General features: G+C 42.7%; 1 protein-coding gene across 1 annotated transcript in view; it reads left to right on the plus strand.

Annotated features, from left to right (window-relative positions):
- chd7 (chromodomain helicase DNA binding protein 7) overlaps positions 1-23,993 on the plus strand; it is a gene marked incomplete at its 3' end in the record, with an annotated part of 69,890 nt that overhangs the window by 19,492 nt on the left and 26,405 nt on the right. The window contains 6 exon segments of the mRNA XM_005938184.3: positions 308-639; positions 9,045-9,499; positions 18,503-18,644; positions 20,471-20,602; positions 21,211-21,276; positions 23,073-23,128. Coding sequence (XP_005938246.2) covers positions 308-639; positions 9,045-9,499; positions 18,503-18,644; positions 20,471-20,602; positions 21,211-21,276; positions 23,073-23,128 — 1,183 coding nt within the window.

Consider the following 23,993-nt stretch of genomic DNA (forward strand, 5'->3'; position numbering starts at 1 on the left):
ATCTCCATCATGGTTGTATTGGCTAAATACTGAGTAAAGCTTAAACAGGCACATGATTTGATGCCATGATACTTGAAATGTGACTTTTGTTTAAGAGAAATGATCAAAATATGGAAAAGTAAGAGTATGTCCACATCTGTTTGGGGGGGGGGCATCAAAGTGTTCAGATGAATTTCATTATCAAACACAGGGTAAAAAGGAATACTGCCTTGATTCCATCTAAATAGTTGACAAGGGTGACACAACGATGATGATTCTTTTTTTTGTTTGTTTGTTTTTTCCTTTTTTGTCCTGTCGCTTTATCCAGGGCACGAAGCCCCCGCAAGCCAGGGCGGAGACCAGCGTCTACTCCAGACCCAGCAGCAGGCCTCTCGAAGTGGGCAGCATATGCAGCCGGCACCCATGAGTTTTCAGGGACCGCCTGTTGGTCAACATGGAATCCCGGCTCCAAACCAGGGCCTTGGGCCACCCACTCAGAGCCCTCAGACGCAGCACACACACCTGCCCTCACACCCTCATCACTTGCAGAGCACGCCCCCTCCCCCCAACCAGGCCTCCCACCCGTGGGCACCTCCACCTTCTGCCTCCCACCCCCTCTCCTCACCCCCTCTTACCCCACAGAAAGTGCCTCACATACAGGTGAGTCTCCGTCAAACAGACACTTTGATGTGGTAGCAAGGCTGAGTATGTGTGAGTGAGATCAAGACTATGTGCATTTGTTTTCATGTGTGGGTGTATTTTATGTGAATGTTTATTTTTCATGTGGGTGGGGGAATGTGTGTATTTGGAGTGTAAGGGAAGTGTGTATGTGTGTGCAGGAGTGTGTGTGTGTCTGTACATGACATTTGAGAACACAGCGGTGCATTGGGCACTGGCTCACTGGGGTTTTGTGTATGTTTGTTCATGGTTTTTTTTTTTTTTTTCCTTTTGTGTGTTCTGCTGCGGGCCTTGTGCACGGTGGTTGTGTTTCCGTGTGTGTGGTGGGGGGAGGGGGTATGGATTTTTGCAGCCGCTTATTTCCTGTGAGCTGCATATCCTGCGACACGCGTGCACACGCATGCACAGAGGCGCCACTAGCATAATTTCTCCTCCCCCTTGCTTCCACTATCCCCCTCCTCTGTAGAGGAAACCTCCCTTCCTGTCTCTCTCCTCCCAGTCTCCTCTCTTTCCGCTCTCCCTGTCTGTCTTACTATTTGTCCTCTCCTTTTCAGGGGTGCCATCATTAAGTTAATGTTGTGTAGCCGGATGTGCAGAGAGACAGTTTGGACAACAGGGAGACCGTGAGGATGGGGTGTGATTAAGTGATTTGGAGTGAGAGGAAAAAAACATTAAGAGGAAAGAAGTGAAAAACCGAAAGAAAATCTCAAGTGAAGGGAGGACGGGAATGGTGGGAAGACATTCTCAGTGGCGACCAGCACGTTTGTGGGTTTGAGTGCCGCCTGCCACCATTGCTGCCTGCGTCACGTGTCCTGGCCTTCCATTAGCTTGTTTTGTTGCTCAAAGCCCCCTTTCTCCACTGACCCATTCACACACAATAGCAGCCCTATGGACATACACACCCAAAGATCCAGTCCCCATTTTCTCTTCCACCCCCACGCCTCCCCACCTCCCCACTTCCAAGCCTACATCGCTGTGTTCAGTGGTTGACATTTCAGCCGTCACACTTAATTTATCCAGCACTCCTGACCTACATGCCAGGTTGACTGGTGAGCCTTGCTCCTCACTGGGGCACGCACTGCATGTGCCGTTCTGCCATTCTGGCTCTAGCTGCAGGCCCAGCAGCCCCCGTCATTACACACACACCAACGGTGCTCTGGAACGGAATAGTGAATGTGCCTTGAGAAATAGGATAGCCTAACTAGAGGAGTTAGAGTAGCGTGTGCATGTGGCCCGGGAAGCAAGGTTTCTGTGCGCCTCATGATGCACTTGTTAGAAAGAGCCCCACACACAGACACACACACCAAGCTGGTCAGTCAGTCATGATGACTGCATGTCTGGTACTCTAAGCTCCATCTGTTCACTAAGCATGGTTATTACACATGCACGCACACATGCACGCGTGCCTTCGTCAGCAGCTCAAGGTCAAAGCTCTGGCAGAGTGCTGGGGTGTGACCTTTATTCTACATCTCACGCACACTATGTTGTGTGCAGCACTCTAGTTGACATATAACGCGCCTGTCTTACCCCTCCCCCTGCTCTGCTATACATCTAGCTTACTGGGGTTCTGTAGCTTTGAGGAAATGCTGCTTTGATATGAAGACGCCGGGTGCTCGTTTTTTCGAAGTTCGGCGAATGAAAATATTCTGCAGCTGACTGCTTACTCAACACACGAGCACAGTTCATTTTTCATTGATTTTTCTCTTGGTAAAGTTGAAATTTATCCCATCTGAACTGTCTGTCTATAATAATAGATGGATGCTGGGATGGACACTTGTCTTCTGGATTCACTGGACACACAAAGTCAAACTAAGTGAAAATGATCAATGGAGATTGACAGCAGATAGTATGACTTTGTACTTGTTACATATATATATATGTAACAAGTACAAAGTCATACTATCTGCTGTCAATCTCCTCTATATGCAAGTTATAGGCATATATACTTTATAACAACATAGACATGTTAGAGGTTAAGGAAAAAAGTGTTTTGTTCTAGTACCTCTTCGGGCAGTACAGTTGTTCCTGATATCTCCTCATTGGTGCTTTGATTATGTTGTTGGATAGCACTGCCTTTCATGACAGTCCAAAGTCTCCTAAAGCTGTTTATCTGTGTTATACTGGTGACTGAGAAGGCCACAGTATATGATTCACATCCTTTTTATACTCATAAAACCAGTGAGTCAGTGAGTCCTTGTCCTATAGGTGGGAACCGGTTCCATCAGGATAGAAATTTTTTTGTATTGACTCTTCTCTCTAAAAAGAACATGTTCCCCATCTTACACATAAAGTGTCAACAAAAGCAAGCAAAGTTTATGTTATTAGAATAATATAACAAAGTGGTGTGCAGTATTTATCCCCTCAGCATATGGCTCACTTGACCTTTGCTTAAGTTGTCAAACTCAGGACTATGTTTTAAGTGTAAGCATCCAGGTTTTCTTGCATTATATTTTAAACTGAAATTTCCAGATCACCAGTGTTCATATCTGTGAAAGAAATGCACCATTTTTCTTTTTTAAGGAATTTCTGGTGTTAAAAATTCCTTAAACCTCCTAAGACCCAAACTCTTCCACGGCATGCATTTTTAATTTCTCTTTGATATTTGGGCTGATTGGAACCTGATGAATGTAAAAACAAAGAATTACTAATTTTTTTTTTTTAACCTAATTTTTGCTTCTGAGAAAAATGAGAGCCACTTATGAGGATAGTCGTTTAAAATTTCGATAGAACAGTAGCAGTATAATGTCCTCGTAAGTGGATATCAGGCCCTTGTAGAGCAAAATTGAGTATTTTGGTCTAAATAACCCAAAATGTGATATCCACATATGTGGACGCCAGGTCCTAGGAGGTTAAGAAGCATGTGTCCTTTTAGAGGCATTGACACCATCTTAGCCACAGTCACCTTGTCCCAAAAGGTGACAATTCAGGCTGAGAGTTGCTAACATTTGCAAATTTTTACATTATAGTCTAGTGCAGGGGTGGGCAATCTCAGTCCACGAGGGCCGGTGTCCCTGCAGGTTTTAGATCTCACCTTGGGTCAACACATCTGAATCACATGATTAGTTCGTTACCAGGCCTCTGGAGAACTTCAGGACATGTTGAGGAGCTAATTTAGCCATTTAAATCAGCTGTGTTGGTTCGAGGACACATCTAAAACCTGCAGGGACACCAGTCCTCGTGGACTGAGATTGCCCACCCCTGGTCTAGTGACTGCCATTGATCTAACCAATTAGATATGATTAGGGCTGGGCTATATGGCCTAAAATCCATATTGTGGTATAATTTGAAACATGCTCCGGTGCGCCTTATGTATGAATTCTGGTTGTGCTTACTGACCTTGAACCGATTTTATGTGGTACACGGCGCTCAAAAATCTGTCAATGTTTTAGTATGACTTTGGTAAGCTACGAAGCCGCACCGCTTGATGGATTGTTGGAGCATTACGGCTACTGTAGTCAGGAGCCTCGCGGAGTAATCTGGGTGCAAAACTCCGTCTGCTTCAGGTCCTAAAGTGAAACGATCACTGTGGCATCACTGAGAGTTAAAAACTGCCTAAATTCGTTCATCTTTAATAAAATGATCAGTGTTGCTGCTTTACCAGGTTTAACAATTAAGTTTAACATTCAGACATCCATGAAAACAGAATTTATTAAATTTAACCGAGTTAATAGTTAGCAGGAAGTTAGCTCGCTAGTTTCCACCTGAACATGGCATACCATGTTCTGACCAGTGTTGGTCAAGTTACTTGAAAAAAAGTAATCAGTAACTAATTACTGATTACTTCCCCAAAAAAGTAATCCCGTTACTTTACTGATTACCTTGCTCCTCACTGGGGCACGCACTGCATGTGCCGTTCTGCCATTCTGGCTCTAGCTGCAGGCCCAGCAGCCCCCGTCATTACACACACACCAACGGTGCTCTGGAACGGAATAGTGAATGTGCCTTGAGAAATAGGATAGCCTAACTAGAGGAGTTAGAGTAGCGTGTGCATGTGGCCCGGGAAGCAAGGTTTCTGTGCGCCTCATGATGCACTTGTTAGAAAGAGCCCCACACACAGACACACACACCAAGCTGGTCAGTCAGTCATGATGACTGCATGTCTGGTACTCTAAGCTCCATCTGTTCACTAAGCATGGTTATTACACATGCACGCACAAACACACGCTCTCAAAGGGTCCTGTTGCTCTATTTTCACCTGTAAAGCAGGAGTGGGGTAGGCGGAGGTGTGCTCTAGTGCAGGTGTGGCGCAGCGGTCAGTGGAAGAATCCACGAGTTTCTCTGTGAATTTCCCATTACGTCGTTGCGGACTCGAAGCTTGTTTAGGGGTTTTTTTTTGTTTTGTAAGCACTCGCTTACGTCACTGTCGTGAGACATTCTCGCAAAAAAATCACGGTTTTAGTAACGCAGTAACGCAGCGTTCCTACGGGAAAGTAACTAATCTAATTACCGTTTTTGCAATAGTAATCCCTTTACTCGTTACTTGAAAAAAGTAATCAGATTACAGTAACGCGTTACTGCCCATCTCTGGTTCTGACTGAGAGATTTCTGAAAAATTCAAACGTACAGCTCTGCTGTCACTTCCAACATAAATGAAGACCGAAAATAAAGAGCAGTGACTTTTGTAGGGTTACTGAGGTTGGACTAGCTGGTATATAATGATGTGCTACGTGATCGCTAGCGACACAGCTATGTTAGCATAAGCTGAAGGATGAACGCTAACTTTTTTCCACTTGATAAAAGTTAACGTGAGGGTTCCCGATGGTTAGGGACAAATGCAATCGCATGGCAGGATGCTGTAAAAGGACCAAACTTCAGTCAGGAGAATAACTGAGATAATCCATCCATAATACGAGGTTAGTCATTAATATACTGCAACAACATGGGAATAGAGCAGCTGCCGGAGAATTCAACATTAGTCAGTGGTACGGAAGTGGAGGAAGCGCAGTTTTTGGCTTTCCTCATATTCCAGAACATGCTTTGTCTCTTCACTATTACTGTCGCCCGACATAATTTGCAGATGATATTGCTTGCAGCTGCTGCGATGCTTTCGACCAAAACGGGCGCAACTTGATGACACCATCAACATGCGCTATCGCGGTGGAGCGGTATAGTCTAAATTTCTGCCATTGGCCAAATTCATATTGTTTCTACCGTATACAGTTTATACCGCCCAATCCTAGATATGATATAGAGATATAGATACAGATATAATTAGAATGTGAATCCTTTCTCCCCTTTTTAACCAGTTGGGCCGATTCTCTTGAGTTAATCAGGTGAATCTGGGATTTGTTCAGAAATTTACATTTTAATAAAGATTCTCAGATTCTAAAAAGTTAACCTCATACCCAGTACATTAAGCTTACGCAACCATTTCTGTGTGAGAACTAACTGATCAAAGCTTGTGCTTGAATGTTGCTCTAATAATTATCAGAATACAATCACTGTGATTAAATTTTGATCTTTTAATTTCTGTTTTATACCATAGTCACAAAACGTGACAAATGTTGGACACTGTTCAGTTTTCTTCTGATATTTTGACTTATTACTGACGAGTTGTCAATGAGGTCAATTAGAACAAAGTTGGCTTAATGGAGAATGAGCTTAAACTGTTTTAGATGGAGGATAAATGGAGGGGCTGCACCACATCCCAGGATATTATAACCGATTTTCCAGGATTCTTTCAGTTGTTAATCAAATGTGTAGTCTGCCACAGTGTGATAAAGATTTTGGACTGTGAATCAAGAAGTGCAGCTTTAGTGGAGTCAAACAATAAAAACATGGAGCAAGATGTGAGCGTAATAGGTGTATATTAAGTGCTTCTGCCTGGTTGATTTAACCATGGCACTATTCTCTCCTCTCACTCACCTTCATCCTCACACTCTCCCCTCCTGTCCTCCCCTCTGTTCGCTGAGAGCTGACACTTGACGCTCTTCACCTACTGAATCTGTTACATTAGCCATGCAGCTCTTCTGTTGGTGGTCTTTTAAGGATTTTTCCCCCCTTTTATGAAATCCAATTATTGGGAATGATATTACAATCTGTTTTGGAAGTGAATGGAGATCATGTCTCAGAAAAGAACAATAAAACGTTCCATTGTTGATGGAAACACTGGATTTAAACCAGTACCTGTGGAAATGGCAGATGAATTCACCCTGCAGAACGCCAAACCTGACGCAGCACTCGAACATGTGTGTTTGTGTACACACTGTGTGTGTCTCCATTGTCATTCCTGTGATTGATTATCTAGGAAGCTTGGCAGGAGGACAGATTTATCTCTTGGCACCACATCCCCCCTCGCCATCTCTCCCTCTTTCTCTCGATCCCTCACTCCCCTCCTGTTTGTGTGCCTAAAAGGCTCAGTTTACGTGTGTGTCAGCAGGTGTTTGTGTGCATGTGTGTAGAGGTTTGTGTGATGTGACCTTGCAGTAGTTGGGTCTGTGTGTGTGTGTGTGTGTGTGTGTGTGTGTGTGTGTGTGTGTGTGTGTGTGTGTGTGTGTGTGTGTGTGTCCCCGCACACACATATTTGCATTCTCCTGATGGAAGTGGACTTGCAGTGATAGCAAGCGCTTCCTCCTCCAAGTGAACAAGCTGTGTGTGTGCGCTGCTGAGGCATTTTGCTGTAAACTTGCTGATGCTCATACACTTCATTGAAACACACACAACTGCGCACATGTGTTACACATGCACGCATAAACACACACTCTCAAAGGCTTGGTCTCTTGCTCTCATATGACACACACACACACGCTCCCTCACTGCGCCTTTTTGAAGTATGGAGATAATTTATTCGTGTCATGATGCCTGATTTCCCATCTGCTACTGGGACCCTGAGCAGCTGGAGGGAGAGAAAGGGGGGAGGGATGGAAGAGAGAGGGAGAAAGAGGAGAGGCAGTTGGAAAGGCTCCCAACAGCTGGTAACCAGTTTCCTGTCACAGAAAGCTTACTTGGGAGCAAAGAAGAGGTGGTGGTGTTGGTGGAGGGGAGAAGGAGCAAGGAGATGGGATTTAGTCTGCTGGAGACAGGAGGAAAGATGAAGTGTCAGCCAGTTTGTTTACTAAGGTTAGGCTGCTGGAGTCGAGGCAGGAGGGGGCGGAAGCTGCAGCAACAGGGAGTTGAAGGGAGGGAGGAGGTGGCAGCCGTGTTCATGGATGGATGATTGAGTCCCTTCTCCCCCTCTGCTCTGGTCTGCCATTACTGACAGATTCATACCCCACCCTGCAGAATTTGTATCAGTATTGATTGACAGGTGAACCAGCAGTGAAGCCAGTCCGCATTTGAGATTATTCGTTTTAGAGTTTAAATGATTAGTAGATTTATAATCAGTAATCCAAAAATAATAAGTTGGTTAATTAAACTGATAAGGTTGATTAACCACCGAGGTCATTTTAAACAAAAAAACAAAGAAATTCTTTCATTTGAGAATTTACAATTTTATATCTGTCTGCAGGCAGAACACGATCATATGGTAGAGTAATCAGTGTTTGAGCCCCAGTTTGTTTGTTTTTTGTTTTGTTTTTCTGCTTCTGTGGTAAATTTATGCTGTAGTTAGATTTTAACTCTGAAACTCTGTACACCTTTTTGTTATTGGCCTGTTCAGGTACTCCTGTGTATTTCTGGGTACTTTTTTGCCACAGTTTTTGAATGAATCAGTGAGAAAATAATAATCATAGCCTCAATAAAAGATCCCTCACATGTCAGCAAATTGAGATTGTTGGAATAAATGGTAAATTGCTATATAGCGCTTTTCTTCTCTCCTGGAGCATTCGAAGCACTTTATTGCCTCATTCACACAAACACTTTGTTCTATTAAGTGCTTCCTATCTGTCAATCACAGACATTCTTACTCCGATAGATGTATTGGAGAGCAACTTGGAGTTGGTATCTTGACAATGATGTTTGGCATGCAGACTGGAGCAGCCAGGGATCGAACCACCAACCTTCCTAATCAGTAGATGAACTGCTCTACTTCCTGAGAGCATCCCAATATATGTAAATATATTTGAGGGAATGACCAGAGGTAGGGAGAGCAAGCGTAAGACCTCAGCAGAGAACAGGCATCAATGATAACTGATAAGACACTAAACTAGATGCAGCATGAAAGCGGAAGACTGGGTGGAGGTGGACTGTAAAGCTGCTTGTAGATGCACAGAAAATGGGGTCCTGCTAAGGCAACATGAATGGCACACTCTATATAACATTGCATACATCTTGTTTGCATTGAGATCAGCTGATCTCCTGGCAGCGGCTTTGCACCATTCCTGGACTGTCTACATTAATGCTATGTTCAGTTTCTCTGTAATTTGTTATAGTAAATGTATGTATTATTCTCTCAGTGCCTCTAATTTTCAATTGACGAGTAACTTGCATGTCTTTCTCCTTCCTGTTAGCATTCCCCCACGGACCCGTCAGGTGACGTTTTGATGGCGGTTCCTGACAGGCCAACAGTTGGTGCCGGTGCCCCCGGTCAGCCTATCAGCACAGAGAAGCCCAACGACCAGGAGACCAAGCCAAAAAAGAAGAAGAAGAAGAAGGCAAAAGTAGTGGATGGAGAGGAAGAAGGTACAGGGAAGAAAGCGGGAGAAGGACGCGAGGAAGACGTAAAGTCTGAATTTCCAGGAACAGGAAGTGATGGTGGTGAACACATTACTGGCACAGAACTTTTAGAGGGAAGTTCACCACCGGTGGAAGAGAAGAAAAAGCGGAAAAAGAAACCAAAGGAGAAGACTGAGGGCAAAGAGCCCAAGACCCCGAAGACGCCCAAAACACCCAAGACCCCCAAAGAGCCCAAGGAGAAGAAGGCCAAGAGCTCCACACCCAAGCCCAAGACTCCCAAAAAAACCAGGTAGGACTAATGCACTATTACGGTCACTGTGTGTGTCATAGTTGGTGTTGAGTGGGACGTCACTGTAGTAAACCAGATTAAAGTGTCAGGTAACAGGTGAAAGGGCTTATTTCTCATCAGCTGTAAAGAGCTCATGTCCAGAGCGTCCCAACGGTGCATTTGGCACCATTAACCACTAAGTGGAACTGTGAAGATTTCAGTTCCACATGAAAACAGAAGCGGATCAATCTGAGGAGGGTAGCTCGGGCAGTCTCGGGTCATGTGGGTAGCATTTCAAGTGCTGAAGTTCAGCATGCTGGAGATATCTCGATTTTAATGTCAAATGCTGAAGCTGTCTTGAGTGTAGATGCACAAAAATAGTATGTGCAGATACAGACAGACATCTCTAGGCCCATCATGGGCAAGCACGGGGAACCAAAAGGGTCACAACTCCTGAGCAGTGAGCCGCTGCACCCTGTGTACAAGTGTGAGTTAGTGATCAAAGGCCTGCTAACGGGCACATCTGAGGATCAGTTGCATTTACCGCTAATATTAAAACAGAGTCAGGCTTCGTTTTTAAACAAAGAGGAGCAGAGCCAAGAACTCGTTTTTGGTTTTTAGTCGAAAGTCTCTGAAGAACAACACGAATAACATTTTTATTAATGTTATTAATAAAAATTAAACTGCCACCGTTTTTAACATTCAGTATCACGCATTTAATTCTGGAGGAAGAGTGAGGGCCTGTTTAAACTTCCTGTACAAGGTTGTAGAAGAGTAACTTCCAGCACCTATCAGCGATTGCCGATATCACCTTCAGTTCACTTTGTTTACTCTGTAGTCTTATCCCTGCCTTTTCACACCCTTCCTCTCTCATTTATCACATCCCCTTTTTCACTTTCCCTAAGAAATACACGTTTAAACAGCTGTTTTTCTGAATCGGTGGCTACACTTTCCCTTGGTTTCTTCCAGTCAGTCAGAGAGCCTTCCTGGGCAAGAAGAGCTCAGGGTGTTTGCGTATGAGAGTATCAGCAGCGGTTTCATTGTGAAGGTGGAAACTCGATCGGTCTGAGGAATGTGTCAGGATGGCCCCCCATTTCTCTCTCCTTCTTCCGTAGTCCGTGGCCCATCTCTCTCTTTCCTCTTGGAGTCTTTTATCCCAAGGAAGAGGGAGGGCCAAAGCAGCAAGTGGGGTCAACACTGGGGGAGGTGTGTGTGCATGCACCGGCCACTGGAAAAGAGTTTGGGCGTGTGGAAAGAGGGGGGAGGCAGCTGGAGCGAGTGTGTGTAATGTGGGGGTGGTGGGCAGTGTGTGTGTGTGTGTGGTGAGTGTGTGTGTGTGTGTGTGTGAGAGAGTGTGTGTGTGTGTGTGTGTGTGTGTGTGTGTGTGTGTGGGAGGTGGCATGTGTATCTTTGTGGCAGAAAATTGCGTCTAATGGTAATGAAGGCCATGCTGCTGACCAATCCACACCCTGAGCTCAACACTGTGTGAGTGTGAGGGCAGTGGGAAATGTGGGGGTGAGGAGTCCATTCTCTGCTGTGTGTGTGTGTGTGTGTGTGTGTGTGTGTGTGTGTGTGTGTGTGTGTTGGTAAACTAGCTCTTATCTGTTGTCAGGCTTTCCTCCATCTTGAGTGGCGGCCTGGAGCTCCCAGGTTAATTTAGCATAATAATGGCTGCCGGCCATTCACTGCTGCTCTAAAATGGTGGACCTCTGCAATCACCCAACTATCTTCTGTTTTATTCTTTCTTCTCGTTTCCCTTCTCCTCCCTCCAGTCCCACCCCTTCCTGACAAAGAGGAGTGTATCCTTTCATCTTTTCCTCTTCACTGCCCTCCCCTTGTTCCCCCTTCCTTTGTCTTTCTAATTTAAGCCGAGGACTGAGGAGTGAAGTTTTGAGCACATGAGCAAGGCAACAGTAAATCTCCATATTTTGAGGAGAAGTTTGTCATTGCTTTCATTAAGTTGAGCTCTTCACAAGTCATGGTTTCTTGCAAACCATGACTTGTGAACATGGTTTTTGCAACTCGAAGTGTCTATTAGAAAATTTGTATTATGAATTCCTGAAAGAAATGGGTCTTGCTGACTAGATGCTGGTCCTGTAGGTGCTTTTCCGAAAGCAAGCACTTCTTCCTTTGGTCTGAAAAGAATGATATCTTCATTTGCATGTTACCTTTATGCAGTTATTACCCAACTCCTACTGCATTTCTTATCAGTGAAATACATCTTGTACATGTATTTTTTCCGGTGCTTGTATATGTCGTCCTTCTGCTGCGTCTAAGGCTATACGAGAAGACTTGTGGGCGCATGCTGCCCCCTTCAGTTATCAAAGACTGGCTGATACAGCGGTATGAGGCAGCGTATTTAAAAAAGAAAAAGTAAAAATAGTACCTTTTGTTTTACGGATTGAAAGGTATTGTAAGCATTAGTTCTGGTGACATCCCTAGAATCCTTCAAATATAATTTTGCGCCACCTGAGTGGTAAGCTAAGGTTAGCCAGCTCGCTGCCAGCTGTGGATAAAATCATATCTACTATTATCTAATCACCTGGGGCTTGCTGGCTTGCTGTCAGTTGTTTTGAAATTAAAAAAAGTTAATGCTATGAGTTAACTGTCACTAGTTACCCACAGCAAAATGTAACTAGCCATCTGGGGTGGGTGAGTGGGCCGTCAGTGGATTGATCCTCATCAGTCAGATTGAACTGAGTGTGAGTGGATTTGAAGAATGAGACTTGTACAAGAAAGAGCTTTGAGTGCTTAAATTGAGTGGAAAAGCAATATATACCACTCCATTTACCATTCACCTAACCATATCTTGTCTGCTAAAGTTATCTCCAGCAAAACTGCCTGTTTATTTCAACAGACGTATTATAATTTTTAACAATCAGTAAATTATTTAATGATGAGGAGCAAAGATGTGTAACAAGGCTTTCTGTAGTAGTTATTGGATCAGCCAGCTGGCTGTAATGTAAGTATATAGCTTGTATTGATTGTCACTGAGGAGTTTTACACTGGTCTCTCACTTGCTGTATCACAGTTGTATCTATATGACAAGTAGATACAACTGTGCAACATACCATTAATTTTAATGGTATGTTTTTAATTGCAATCTAATCTTAAGGCTTTTATAAATTTGAGCTTTCATTTTTTTGTGTGTTGTCGTCTTTTTCAAGGGGCTGGAATTCCTTTCTAAACCTGATGAAATGTACCCATTAGTGCTAAACTTTTTGATCTAAAGCCAACTTTGACAAGGCTCTGCAAGGCCACTAGCACATATGTTCCGTTACATTTTGGGGGGATTTATGTGAGATTTCCACCAGTGGGTAGAGAAATAATCTTCAAAGCTCAAGGGTTTTTCTTGTGGCCCATACCATACTACAGTATGTTTTCTCTCTGCTGTGTGTATTTGCATCTCCTTACGAACAAATAAACCACCACAGGAGCAGACTGAAGTCTTTGCTTAATCAGTGTAACCAAGATGTTCCGCTGTGCTGTTTAACCCTTTGAACACAAGTGGTTTTCATTTGGCTCTTGCTCTTTTATTTACAGGTTTGTGGCATTGTCACAAGCTGTGCCTATACGTTAGGCTCATGATGCTTGCCAGCATCTTACATTGATGGATAGATACTAGGTTGTAAGCTAAATTGAGTTTAGTTAGGCAGGTTTTATCCTGTATTAGATGATTGCAGTACCTGTTGACACAAGTTGTTTTTTTTTTTTGCTGGATATCTTGATGGTTATTCAGTTTTTAACACCGGAGAGCATGAATAAGTTCCTCCAATTGCAGCTGTTTTGCTTGAAAAGGTTAAAAAATTTGCCCCACAAATTTGTGCAGGCCAACTGGATCCTAATGAGCAGACAAAATAAATGAAAATTGAAGATGGTCTCAGCTGTTCAGGACGGTCTGAGTGTGTGCTTATGTGAGCGAAGCCGGGAGAATCAGGTGGTTTACTCGTCCAGTCAGCTCACTCCTCTCCTTTGACCTTGCCTTGTCTCTCCATCCTCTTTTTCCCTCGCTCGCATGCGCTCCCTCTCTGAGGAAGTACATCTATAAATAACACAGCTCTCAGCGCCACACCCTTCCCTCGATGTGTGTGCATATATGCGTGTACGTGTGCATGCACAAGGGTGATTTGTTTGCTGTACACACAAAGAAGGCAGACATGCATGCAGACACCTTGTGTGCAAATACAGCACTTTCTGAACACACACAGAAGCGTATGTGCGTTGCCTTGTGGACTTTTTGTGTGGATCTGTGTATGGGGGTTCAGTGGTATGACTCATCACAGCAGCAGGTGTCTGTTCCACTCCGCCCTTCTTCTTCGGTTTCGTTTTGTATCCCAATATTTTACTCCACTGCTCGGCTTCCTGTCTTTCCTTTATCCCGGTCTGAAAGGAGCATATTAGCTCCTCACTGACACACACAGCAGGCTACTTCAGTGAAGGTGTGCATAAGTAAATGACCACATTATTTACAAAAACAAAACCCTAACAGTGTTTTACGTTACAAAGTAAACCTAAAATGATGGACGACATTGCAGTCTATTAATGTAATCTTCAGGTGACTACAATTTGTGCAGTGTTGTAAGCATAGATAGGGCTGATGAACTTGGTTAGGCCAAGTTTGAATGTGAACTCTTCAGTGATAATCTGTTGTGAATCATGCCCAAAACAAGGGTGGTTGTTGCCATTTGTTCCCATGTTTTGTCTCCATTGGCCCATGGTAACGGCACATCATACAAACAAGTCTGCTGCCACAACTACTTCTTTGTTGCAATCCCAAACAATTTGTTTTATATTGTATTTTCCTTCTTTGTTTTTGTTTTTTTGTTTGGTTTTTTTGTTTGTTTCTTTTTGTTTTCAGCAAATTAACAGTGTAATTTCATGCTTCATTCTTATCGGTTAGCCAGTAGACACAGCTCATAGCAGCAGTCCCATTGTGAGATTTGTGGCACTGTTGGTCTTATCACAGGCTGTTGTTGGTGGAGCCCTGACCAAATACATCACCACAGTTCTTTCATGTTGTTTTTATTTGCTTTGGGGGGGAAAAAAAGCATACATTTTGTATAAAATATATTCCACATTATGGGGACAACAAAACCATTGTGGGTGCCTGAAATGGAAATTAAAAAAATGAGGAAAGTGGTAAATGAAAACAGAATTGATATTGTTGGCTTAAAAATTACTCAAATAACTCAAAAAACAAACAAACCCCTAGATAAAATATTGGAAGTGCCTGAAGTTCTAGTCTTTGTTACTTCCAGACGGATGTGAGGCTTTCCGATTCATATTTGACTTGTAATGTCTCTTCTGAATATCCTGAACGTTTCCCCTGATGAATGGCCTCCATATTGTAATAATTGAAGATACTAACTTTCATAACTAATAAAACACATTTCAAACAAAATGAACTAAAAACCACTTTTGCAACTAACTGCGCTAATACCGAAGTGAAAACAAAAACTAAAAAAACAAATACAAAACTATTAATAACTGCCCTCGGTTTCAGTGTCAGATCTAATTATTGCTCACTTGAGGCTTCAAAATGCCAAAGCCTAGATTACACTCTGTTGTGGAAATGGACAGCTGGAGGCCTGATGGCCATGTATTCCTTCCTGTTATACTTTGTTTTGGATTTTTTGTTTTTGTTTTTTTTGGAGTCGGCGTACTTGGTGCGTTGCAACTTCCTCTTGCTAACCAGTGAATGACGTAACCGTGGCTGCGTGAATCTTTTATGTTAGGTTTATGCTGTAATAGATTGCTTAGGTCAAGTTCCTTAAAGAGATGAGTTGATAACAGAGTGTCTTGTTTGCAGCCAGCGGGAGCAGGCAGGGATATAGAAGCAAGAAAAGAATTTACACTATCTTACAAGATTTGTTTGACTCATTTATTCCTTTTTAGGAACTTGATGGGTTTTGTTCATGTAAACACAGTTGTAGCGATGTCATAATGCATTCAAGTATATGCTTGCACCACAGGCATACTGGAATAGTAGAGTACACTATATTCTAAAGTCACATTTTCAGGTAAACATTTGTTTCAAGCAAAAGTTGCTTTAGCCCTTTTATAAAGTAAATGTTGATATATATTTTTTGCTAATTAAACTGGACAGAAAATCAGATCTTTAGAAGAGTGTTGAAACGATGAAAGACGATGGATTGAGCATGAAAAGCTGCAGAGAGGTGAGGGTGCGATTAAGAAGTGGGGCCGTGACGAAGCTAGGAGGAAGAGAGAGAAGGCAGCCAAGTGGAGAAGTGTGTTTGTGTGCGTGCTTGTGTGTGTGGCCAGATGGCTCCAGCGTGTGGCGACCAGCCAGAGGAACAGGTGCAGGTCACATGACCAGCCGTTACCACGGAGATGGTGATTGCTCTTGGCGTGAGGATGAAAGGAGAAGGGCCCCAGGGACAGAGAGGGGGTGAGAGATGTAGAGGGAGGGTGAGTGAGCGAGCAGGAGGGAAGGAGGGAGAGAGGCACCAAGCAGGAAAGGGGACGAGCGACACAGGCACAGAGCAGAGAAAGGCGATCGGCCATACACTACAGGCAGCAACACAAATGGTTATGTTCTGTTTCATAGTAGGTTAGTTAGTGGAACAAATTGCTGTTGCCTGATGGCCTGACATAACTTTTACTCTGAAATAAATCAACATGTTGTAAAGCGGAGTGTAAAGCTTGGTTTAGATAGCCAGTTTGATTGTGGATCCAGTTCCATGTTTGCAAATTAGCTGGATTTGCTAATCCCCGCTGCCAGCTAATCACTTATGAAACCTTTTAACAGTACTTTTTTTGTCTTTTATCAACACGCAGTGTCCTTAGCCTTCAAATTTTTGCCAGCATTGACTTTTTATTTAAAATCATGGATTCCATCTGTAGCCAGTTATTTCAAAAGTAACTTTTATGTAACAACATATTTAAAAAAAAAACAACTATCCACTGCAAAGTTCTCTTTGCAGGCAGGTGTCAGCCACTTTGTCATAGAATACCATTGTACATTTCCATTGCTGCAGATTGTAACTTGTGGGTCAAGTCTTCCACTAACTGTTAATTGAAGCTTTATGCAGTATTTCTGATTGTTTGCTCTATATAAGCCATGTAGTGTCTCAAAGGTGAGGTCTCAAGTGGGGTGATGAAAGCAATCTAAGAAGATAACGTTGTTCACTCTGTGTTTATGGTGAAAAGTATAAAATTATGCACCTACCAAGAATCAGGTGATCCTGATCCTGTTTGAAACAAGTATGAATGATACCTCCTAGGTTTCTAGCAAATAAAGTTGCTGTAGTTTTGTTTGTTTGTTTTTTCGGACTGTTTCAAAACCCACAAATATTCAACCCTAAGTCAGTCGTGGGACCATTTTCCTTCCAAAGTACTACTGAAGACCTAAATTATTGCTTGCAATTTTCATGCAAAAATAAATGGCACACTCTTGCTGCCTACAAATTAGTTTTTTTTGTAATATATGATGGATTCAGATGAAACTAGGTTTTCTCACAACTGATAAAATCCAAAAATGCAGAATGATGCAGAAGCCTGGCGAGCGACAAAAAGTTGAAAATACTTTGACCCTGTGCTCAAAGTATTGTTAGATCATGTTGGAGTTACACTACCAAACTTATGTGTGTGTTGTGTTACAGACATTTGTTCATAGTTTCAGATGCCCAAACAGTATTTCAACTTTGAGTGTTGTCTCACTTTTAGACTTTTCTCCCATTCAATAAACTAGTAAAGTAGTTGCCAGGAAAACACCATCACTGGGTAGTGTACAACAATGTTTATTACACAGCTTCAAAGTATTTCCAACTTTGTGTCACTCAACAGCCATTTGCATCAGTGTGCGTCTTTGCATTTTATCAACTATGAGGAGAAAATGCATTTTGTTTTATCTGAACCCTTCATTAGGATTCCACAGTGGGTGTAAAAGGGAAATCTGTGGTGATGCTTTAGGTTACATTAACACGAAAACTATGTGATCATGACCAGAGTTGCTTTGTGTTTCCGAGTGTTTTTGGTGCGCACAGCTGTAAAAAGTAAGGTGTGATACTGTTTTCTCAGTATTCTGTCATCTGATTTTTAGATTGCAGGTGCAGAGTAGTTAAAGGCTAATAAGCTCGGACTGGTTTGAAAGATTGGGCTTTTCGTTGTGAGATTTTCAGAATAAATCTAGTTTTGAAACTGAAACCCAGAAAGGAAAAAATTAACATTTGAAAATTAACTAGTCAGTAGTGTGATCCCTGCCTCAGCATGACCTCTCCATTGTTGCACAAGGTCTCTGTACCTGCTAAAATAAAACAGTTTACTGGGCTCAGCTCAACAGCCTCCAGGCTCTGTTGAAGAAAGGACAACTTTTTGGGGGTGTTGGATGGGATTCCCGCATATCTTATGTGAATTCATAGTCTTTGGCACTTTAGAGATGAATGGTTCAAACAGAGGTGTCACTCAACCTGCATCGTACAAACATCTGCCGTTTGGAAGGGGTAGAAATGCGAGGCTGCGTGCCAGACAGAAGAAGGATGCCGAGTGTCCTCTCACCTCTGTGGTGTGAATGCACACAAGCTCTCAGACAGAGCCAGCTCCTCTTTCTTTCCATGCCATAGATTGGAAGAAGCCTGGGGGCCCCTCAGCCCCTCCCCCTTCCTCTCACAGGCCTTGCTCTCCCCCTCCCTCTCTCTTTCTGTCTGCCTGTCTCTCTCTCCCTCCCTCCCTCCCTCCTTTTGGGTCTTTCTTTCTGCCCTCCACCCCACCCCCTCTCTTTCTTGCTCCCTCTCTCCCTGTGCCTCCATGCAGTCTTTCATCACATTAACCCCCTGTGTGCCAGAGCCTGAGGCACACTAATGATTTCTAAATGGGTAAATCAAACATGGCGATTGCCTTGGGACAGACAGGGGCGCGCACATGTAAAAGAGGTAGTACTTTGAATAATGGCTTTATTTTGTGGTTAGACACTTTTTTCTTCTTTTTTTTTTTTTTTTTGATGAGCTCATTCTAACTTGTTTTTGTTTTTTTTCTCTCTCTTCTTTCCATTGTATCCTGTAACAGTAAAAAAGTGGAGTCAGAGGGTGGGGCCAGTGCTGCTAAGAAGGATTCAAAGAGAAAGAGAGAGTTCTCAGTCAACGATGATGCTGAGGTGAAGTCTCCACCTCTGTCTCCACCCGAGGAAGAGGATGATGATGGCATACAGGTATGAAAAGGAAAGCTGTCGTAGAAAGTTTTGCAATGCCATAAAAGCAGGACTAAAACACATGTACAGAGTAATTTAAAAAAGCAGGAGGTCATGAAAACCTTTGCAGATCTGTGTCACGGCCTGTAGAGATAGACGGCACTGAGCCAGCAGGCGTCTGCTGTTTGTGTTGTAAACCAGCCATGTTGACAGACCAAGCAGATAAGCCCTCCTGTCAAGTTGACATCATGCATCATCAGCAACTTTTCAGCTGCTGCATTCATTTTCTTTTTTTCTTTTTTTTAATTTTACATTTCAAGTGTGGTGTCGTTTCTCTACCAGGCTGCAGAGAATAGTTGAAAATATACTTTTAAGTACTGGTTTAGAATTTGGAAGGCGTCCATGAACCCATGAACAGATTCATGAAATTATGTGCAGATATAATTATGTGGATCTTGAAGAGAGTAGCATCTGGCTATTAGCTGTATGAAGAGTTGTAGCTCTAATTCAAACAGGAAAGCACTTTAGCAGCTGTATGTCCCCTTAAACATGTCCTCTCCAGGCTGCTACCCTAGTTTGTTTTCGCACTCTTATGTTGAAACATTCTGAGCCCCTTGAATTGTAAAGGTTTTGGTTTTTTAAATATGGATAACATGCTGGGCGATATATGGTACAGAATAGTGAATAATAAATAATAATGCCTGGTGAATGATGACGTACAGCCCTTCATTTTCCGCTTACCAGTGCAGATTTGGTAGGATATTATATTCATCCCAAAAGTTGGGATAGCAGCCTAAATACAGCCAGTAAACGCATACAACAACAATGAAATCTGTGTTATATATCTAAGAAAGTAGAATAGAATTAAATTAGTGAAGTAGAAAAATATTCTGCACAATAAATAACAAATTAAAAGACTAAAAAGAACCACAATAAAATGCTAAATAAAAATGTAATAAATGTACAAAGCAAAATCGAATCAAAAAATGACACTAAAACAAAACGGCTGGATAAAATAAGTAAAATAGGTGAAGTCCCCACCTGTCTCCACCTGAGGAAGAGGAGTCAATATAGTAGAACCACTACAGCAAGTGGCAGTGAAGTGGCTCACTTTGTACAGCATGTAGTAAAGTGTAGTGAAGCATAGAAAAAGGAGGAAATATACAATACAATGAGTGTCATCAGAATTTTTAAGTTAATTTGCTGTACAGTTAGTGGAAGGAGGAAGGCAAAAATCACTGAGATCTCGCAGATGACTAAGGCTACACACTGCAGGCGAAAGTGCATCAAATCCGACTTTGCTATGACAGTGTGAACGGCACAAATCCAATATTTTCAAATCTGACCTGGGTCACTTTCGTATGTGTTACTGAATCCGATACATACTGATGTTTTAGAAAGTGACTGCTGTTTTTTTGCTCTTTTACGTTACTGACATAAGACAGATGCCAATTATCAGCACCGGAGAAGACAAACAAGAAAGCATGGTGGCCATTGTTAAAGCACGGGCTCTCTTTTTTCTCAGTGTCCTTTCTCTAATTAATTTGTCAAAATTCTGTCGGTTACGACTGTGCAGAAATTGATAGACTGCTGCAACAACACCTACTAGCTCTGTAGCCGCCATTTTTTTTTTCTTCCGTAAACACGCTTTGTGTGTGACGTCTTCTTTTGCGCATGTGGACTGCTTTGAGAGCCCTGAACCGTTCACCCTAGAGCGCGTTTGCTGTCACATTTTATTTGTAGTGTGAACAAACAGACAAAAAAAAAATCAGATTTGATCAAAAATAGCATTAAGACCCCCAGTGTGAACGTAGCCTAAATGTTCTTACTCTCCCTCTGTTTATCAGAAGCGTCGGTCTAGCCGTCAGGTGAAGAGGAAGAGGTACACAGAGGATCTGGAGTTCAGGATCTCTGAAGACGATGACAGCGGAGACGACTCGCCATCGCCAAAGTCTCCATCGTCCTCATCGCAGCAACAGGTGCAGCCAAGCTTTCAGTTTTTGGTTTGTCTTCAGTGAACCACTTGTCAGAAGCTAAATGACGCGATTGAATGATGCTGTTTGTCACATTTGCCCGTTTGGAATAACATGTGTAAGGCTGCATTTGAACATTGATGTACTGAAATGTGGAACGAAGCTGGCAAGAGACACATGAAGTGAAATCATTGTAATCAAGTTGTTGACAATGTCCATGTACTTATGTTACCATAAGTGGAGTGATGAATATATTAAGAGTGAGCTTTGCATTCATCTCGAATCATTTGATTGGTTTGCAGCTAGTTCAACAACTACAGCAAATATAGGAAGTAAACGTTGTTGAAGCAGGCAGTTAGGGGGAAATGCATCCAAATTGACAACGCTTTGCTGTCAGCTTCCTTCATGTTGTGTTGGATTGCAACCAGTGCACTTCTGCTAACATGTGGTGTAGTAAACGCACAGCATTGAACATAACAGATTGGCCTGATGTAACTAATACCCGAGCTAGATTTTTATTATTTTTTTTAATCCAGATCAGACCAGTATCCAATCCAGACATCACATGAAACAATCCAGCACGGTGAATGAATTTGCTTGTTTTGTGTTTCCAGGATGTGGCTGAAGCTGAAGGACCAGTTGTAGAGAAGATCATGGGCATGCGCACCTCCAAAAAACAAGTGAGCTGCACAGATCCACACCCTAATGACACTAACACAATACACAGATCCACAGGGTGGCCAGAGTCGTGGTTTGCGTCATGTGATTAGCCTTCCCACAGTTGACATAAGCACATTACACATAAATACGTTGCTTATGCAGCATGTTTTCACTTGGAAAGCAGATTCCTTATATTTCAGCATGTGTATGCTCTGAGCTCTGTGTGCGCCTGCGATTGACTGTGTGTAGGTGTCGGCCTTGCTTTGTTTTCTACGCCTTGTCTAAAGAGAGATCATCCCTGAGCCAACACAAGCGCACACACACAATCGCCAGCCAACTCTCCTTTGCTAGCCAGCTGCCAATGGGTTATCCCCCCCACCCCCTCGACCACCACCACAACACACTCCCGTGCACAAGCACACTCACACCACTCTTTTTCTCTTGCAGCTCTGTTCAGAGTTGACCTCGGACTTGGCACACAGCCAAAACCGCAATACTAGCTACACCAGACGCCAAACTAGCGTTTCCTCAGGCAGGGTGTGTGTGTGATTGATGATTCATGGCATTACAGTAGTAGTAGCATGGTAGAGGGTGTGTGTGCAGTAGTAATGGTGAATGAAAGTGGACAGCCTTGCTTGAAAGAGCTACTGTTTTGGTATTTCCCCTTTTTATGCATTTATGAAACAAAATGCTCAGTCACACAGATTTTAGCAGTTGAATTTGTTCAAGTATTTCCTGTTAAAACCCATTAAAACTTCTTCAACAGCCTTATTTATTTTTGATCAGCATGTTGCAGCCAAAATGTTAAATAGGTGCAAGGCTGCTTACTAGAGCTGGGCGATATATCGAGTTTTTAAAAAATATCGATATATTTTTATACGAGATATAAGATGTGACAATATCCTTTATATCGATATAGTATATGTTACGTTATAATTATACTTGTGGAGCCGCAAGTTTGCCTCTCTTTCGTCCACTTTCGTCTTTACGCAACGTTACTCGGCCTCGCCTCTCCTTCACTGAACACAACTCCCCCTCCTCCCCCATCGCTTCACCTGCAGGAAGCGACAAGATGGACACGGCAAATCTCCGTTAACGAGTTACTGCGCATCGCCCCGTGTGTGGGGCTGGACGACGTCAACGTGTTAGCTAGCTAACCACGCTAACGAGCTAGCCACGCTAACGCCATGCAGCCCAGAGGGGCTGCACGGACTAAAATCCTTTCATTTTCTCAAAAGTTGACAGCGCGCCTTATGTATGAATTCTGGTTGTGCTTGATGGCCGCGAACCGATTTTATGTGGAACACGGCGCTCAGCAATCTGTCAAAAAATGTTTTAGTACGACTTTGATAAGCTACGGAGCTGCACCGCTTGATGGATTGTCGGAGCATTACGGCTGAGCCTCGCGGAGTGATACGTACTGTGCTTCAACGTAATATTACCCTACTGTGTATAAGGACCATAAATGGCACCTGTTAAGAGACACAGCTTTGACTAAGAACTCTCTTTTTGTTCTTACTTTATGACTTTAAAAAAATATATCGAGATGTATATCTTATATCGCCATCCAGCTAAAAAATATCGAGATATGAATTTTGGGTCATATCGCCCAGCCCTACTGCTTACACATTACATGAAGGGCACCCCTTTCTCTCAGTTTGAGACAGTTTAATGTTGAATGACGTGTCAGAGTGAAACTCACGTGCAGGCTCCTTCACTACTTCGACCACATGTTGTATAATAATGTTGAGCCACTTCTGCTGCTGCTGTATTTGCTGTGATTATGATCCCTTTTTTGTATTGTTTTTCTTTTCAGCGGGAGTCGGGGGAGGAAGTGGAGGTGGAGGAGTTCTACGTCAAGTTCAAGGGCTTGTGAGTAGTAGCTTGGCTTTTTTGGGGGTTTTTTTGCTCTTTTTCTTTCACATCAGAGCTGCCTCGTTCTTCTTTTTTCTATTTATTTAAAGACCTATTTCAGTGAACACAGGGACATTTTTAAGTATGTGATCCAGATCCTCTCTCACATTATTAACACAACTGGTGCAGTTGCATCCTATCACAATGATAAGCACATGGAATGCTTTTCATTCATTAGATACCTGTGTCATTTCTATCTCTTGCTGTGTGAAATGTAAAAATGCATTTTACAAAAACAATTTAAAGTTGCTTGTTCTCTAAGCAAATTTGACCCCAACATGCAAATAATGTAGTTTTCAGTCCCCCCAGCATTTAACATAAATAAAGTGTGCTTAATTCCTGATTCGCTTCAGCTTTGATTTTAGCAGCTGGCAGTTTAAAGAATTAACCCTCCTTTGGACAGGGATACAACTAATACTGGATCAATTATTTTCTCAATAATAATTAAGTCTGTGATATGCCGGAAACAATGCATTTTTCATGAGTTTGGAGAGCTTCTACTGTCTGATTCAGAGTCCGAAATACTTTGAGCTCACAGCCATAGAAGGCAAGGAGAGCTGATATATGCAGACATTGAAGTAGATTTAATTTGGATGTTTGGGGGACACATCTGCACAAAAACACACTGGTGTCAAATCGGAGGTGATGGACTTTACCAGACTTTTGACTAAGCAGTCCAGAACAGAGATACAAATGTCTTTAATCCGTGAGACACAGTTTCTGTAAGAAGTACTCTAGCTGATAGACTTGGAGATCTCCCTACGACATCACATACGATTTTCTTCCTCTAGTTTATAGCATCCAATTCTTTGAAATGACTGAT

This window comes from Haplochromis burtoni, unplaced genomic scaffold (genome assembly GCF_018398535.1).
Source record: "Haplochromis burtoni strain Fernald_Lab_line unplaced genomic scaffold, NCSU_Asbu1 Contig_243, whole genome shotgun sequence".
In the NCBI taxonomy this organism is placed as follows: Eukaryota; Metazoa; Chordata; class Actinopteri; order Cichliformes; family Cichlidae; genus Haplochromis; species Haplochromis burtoni.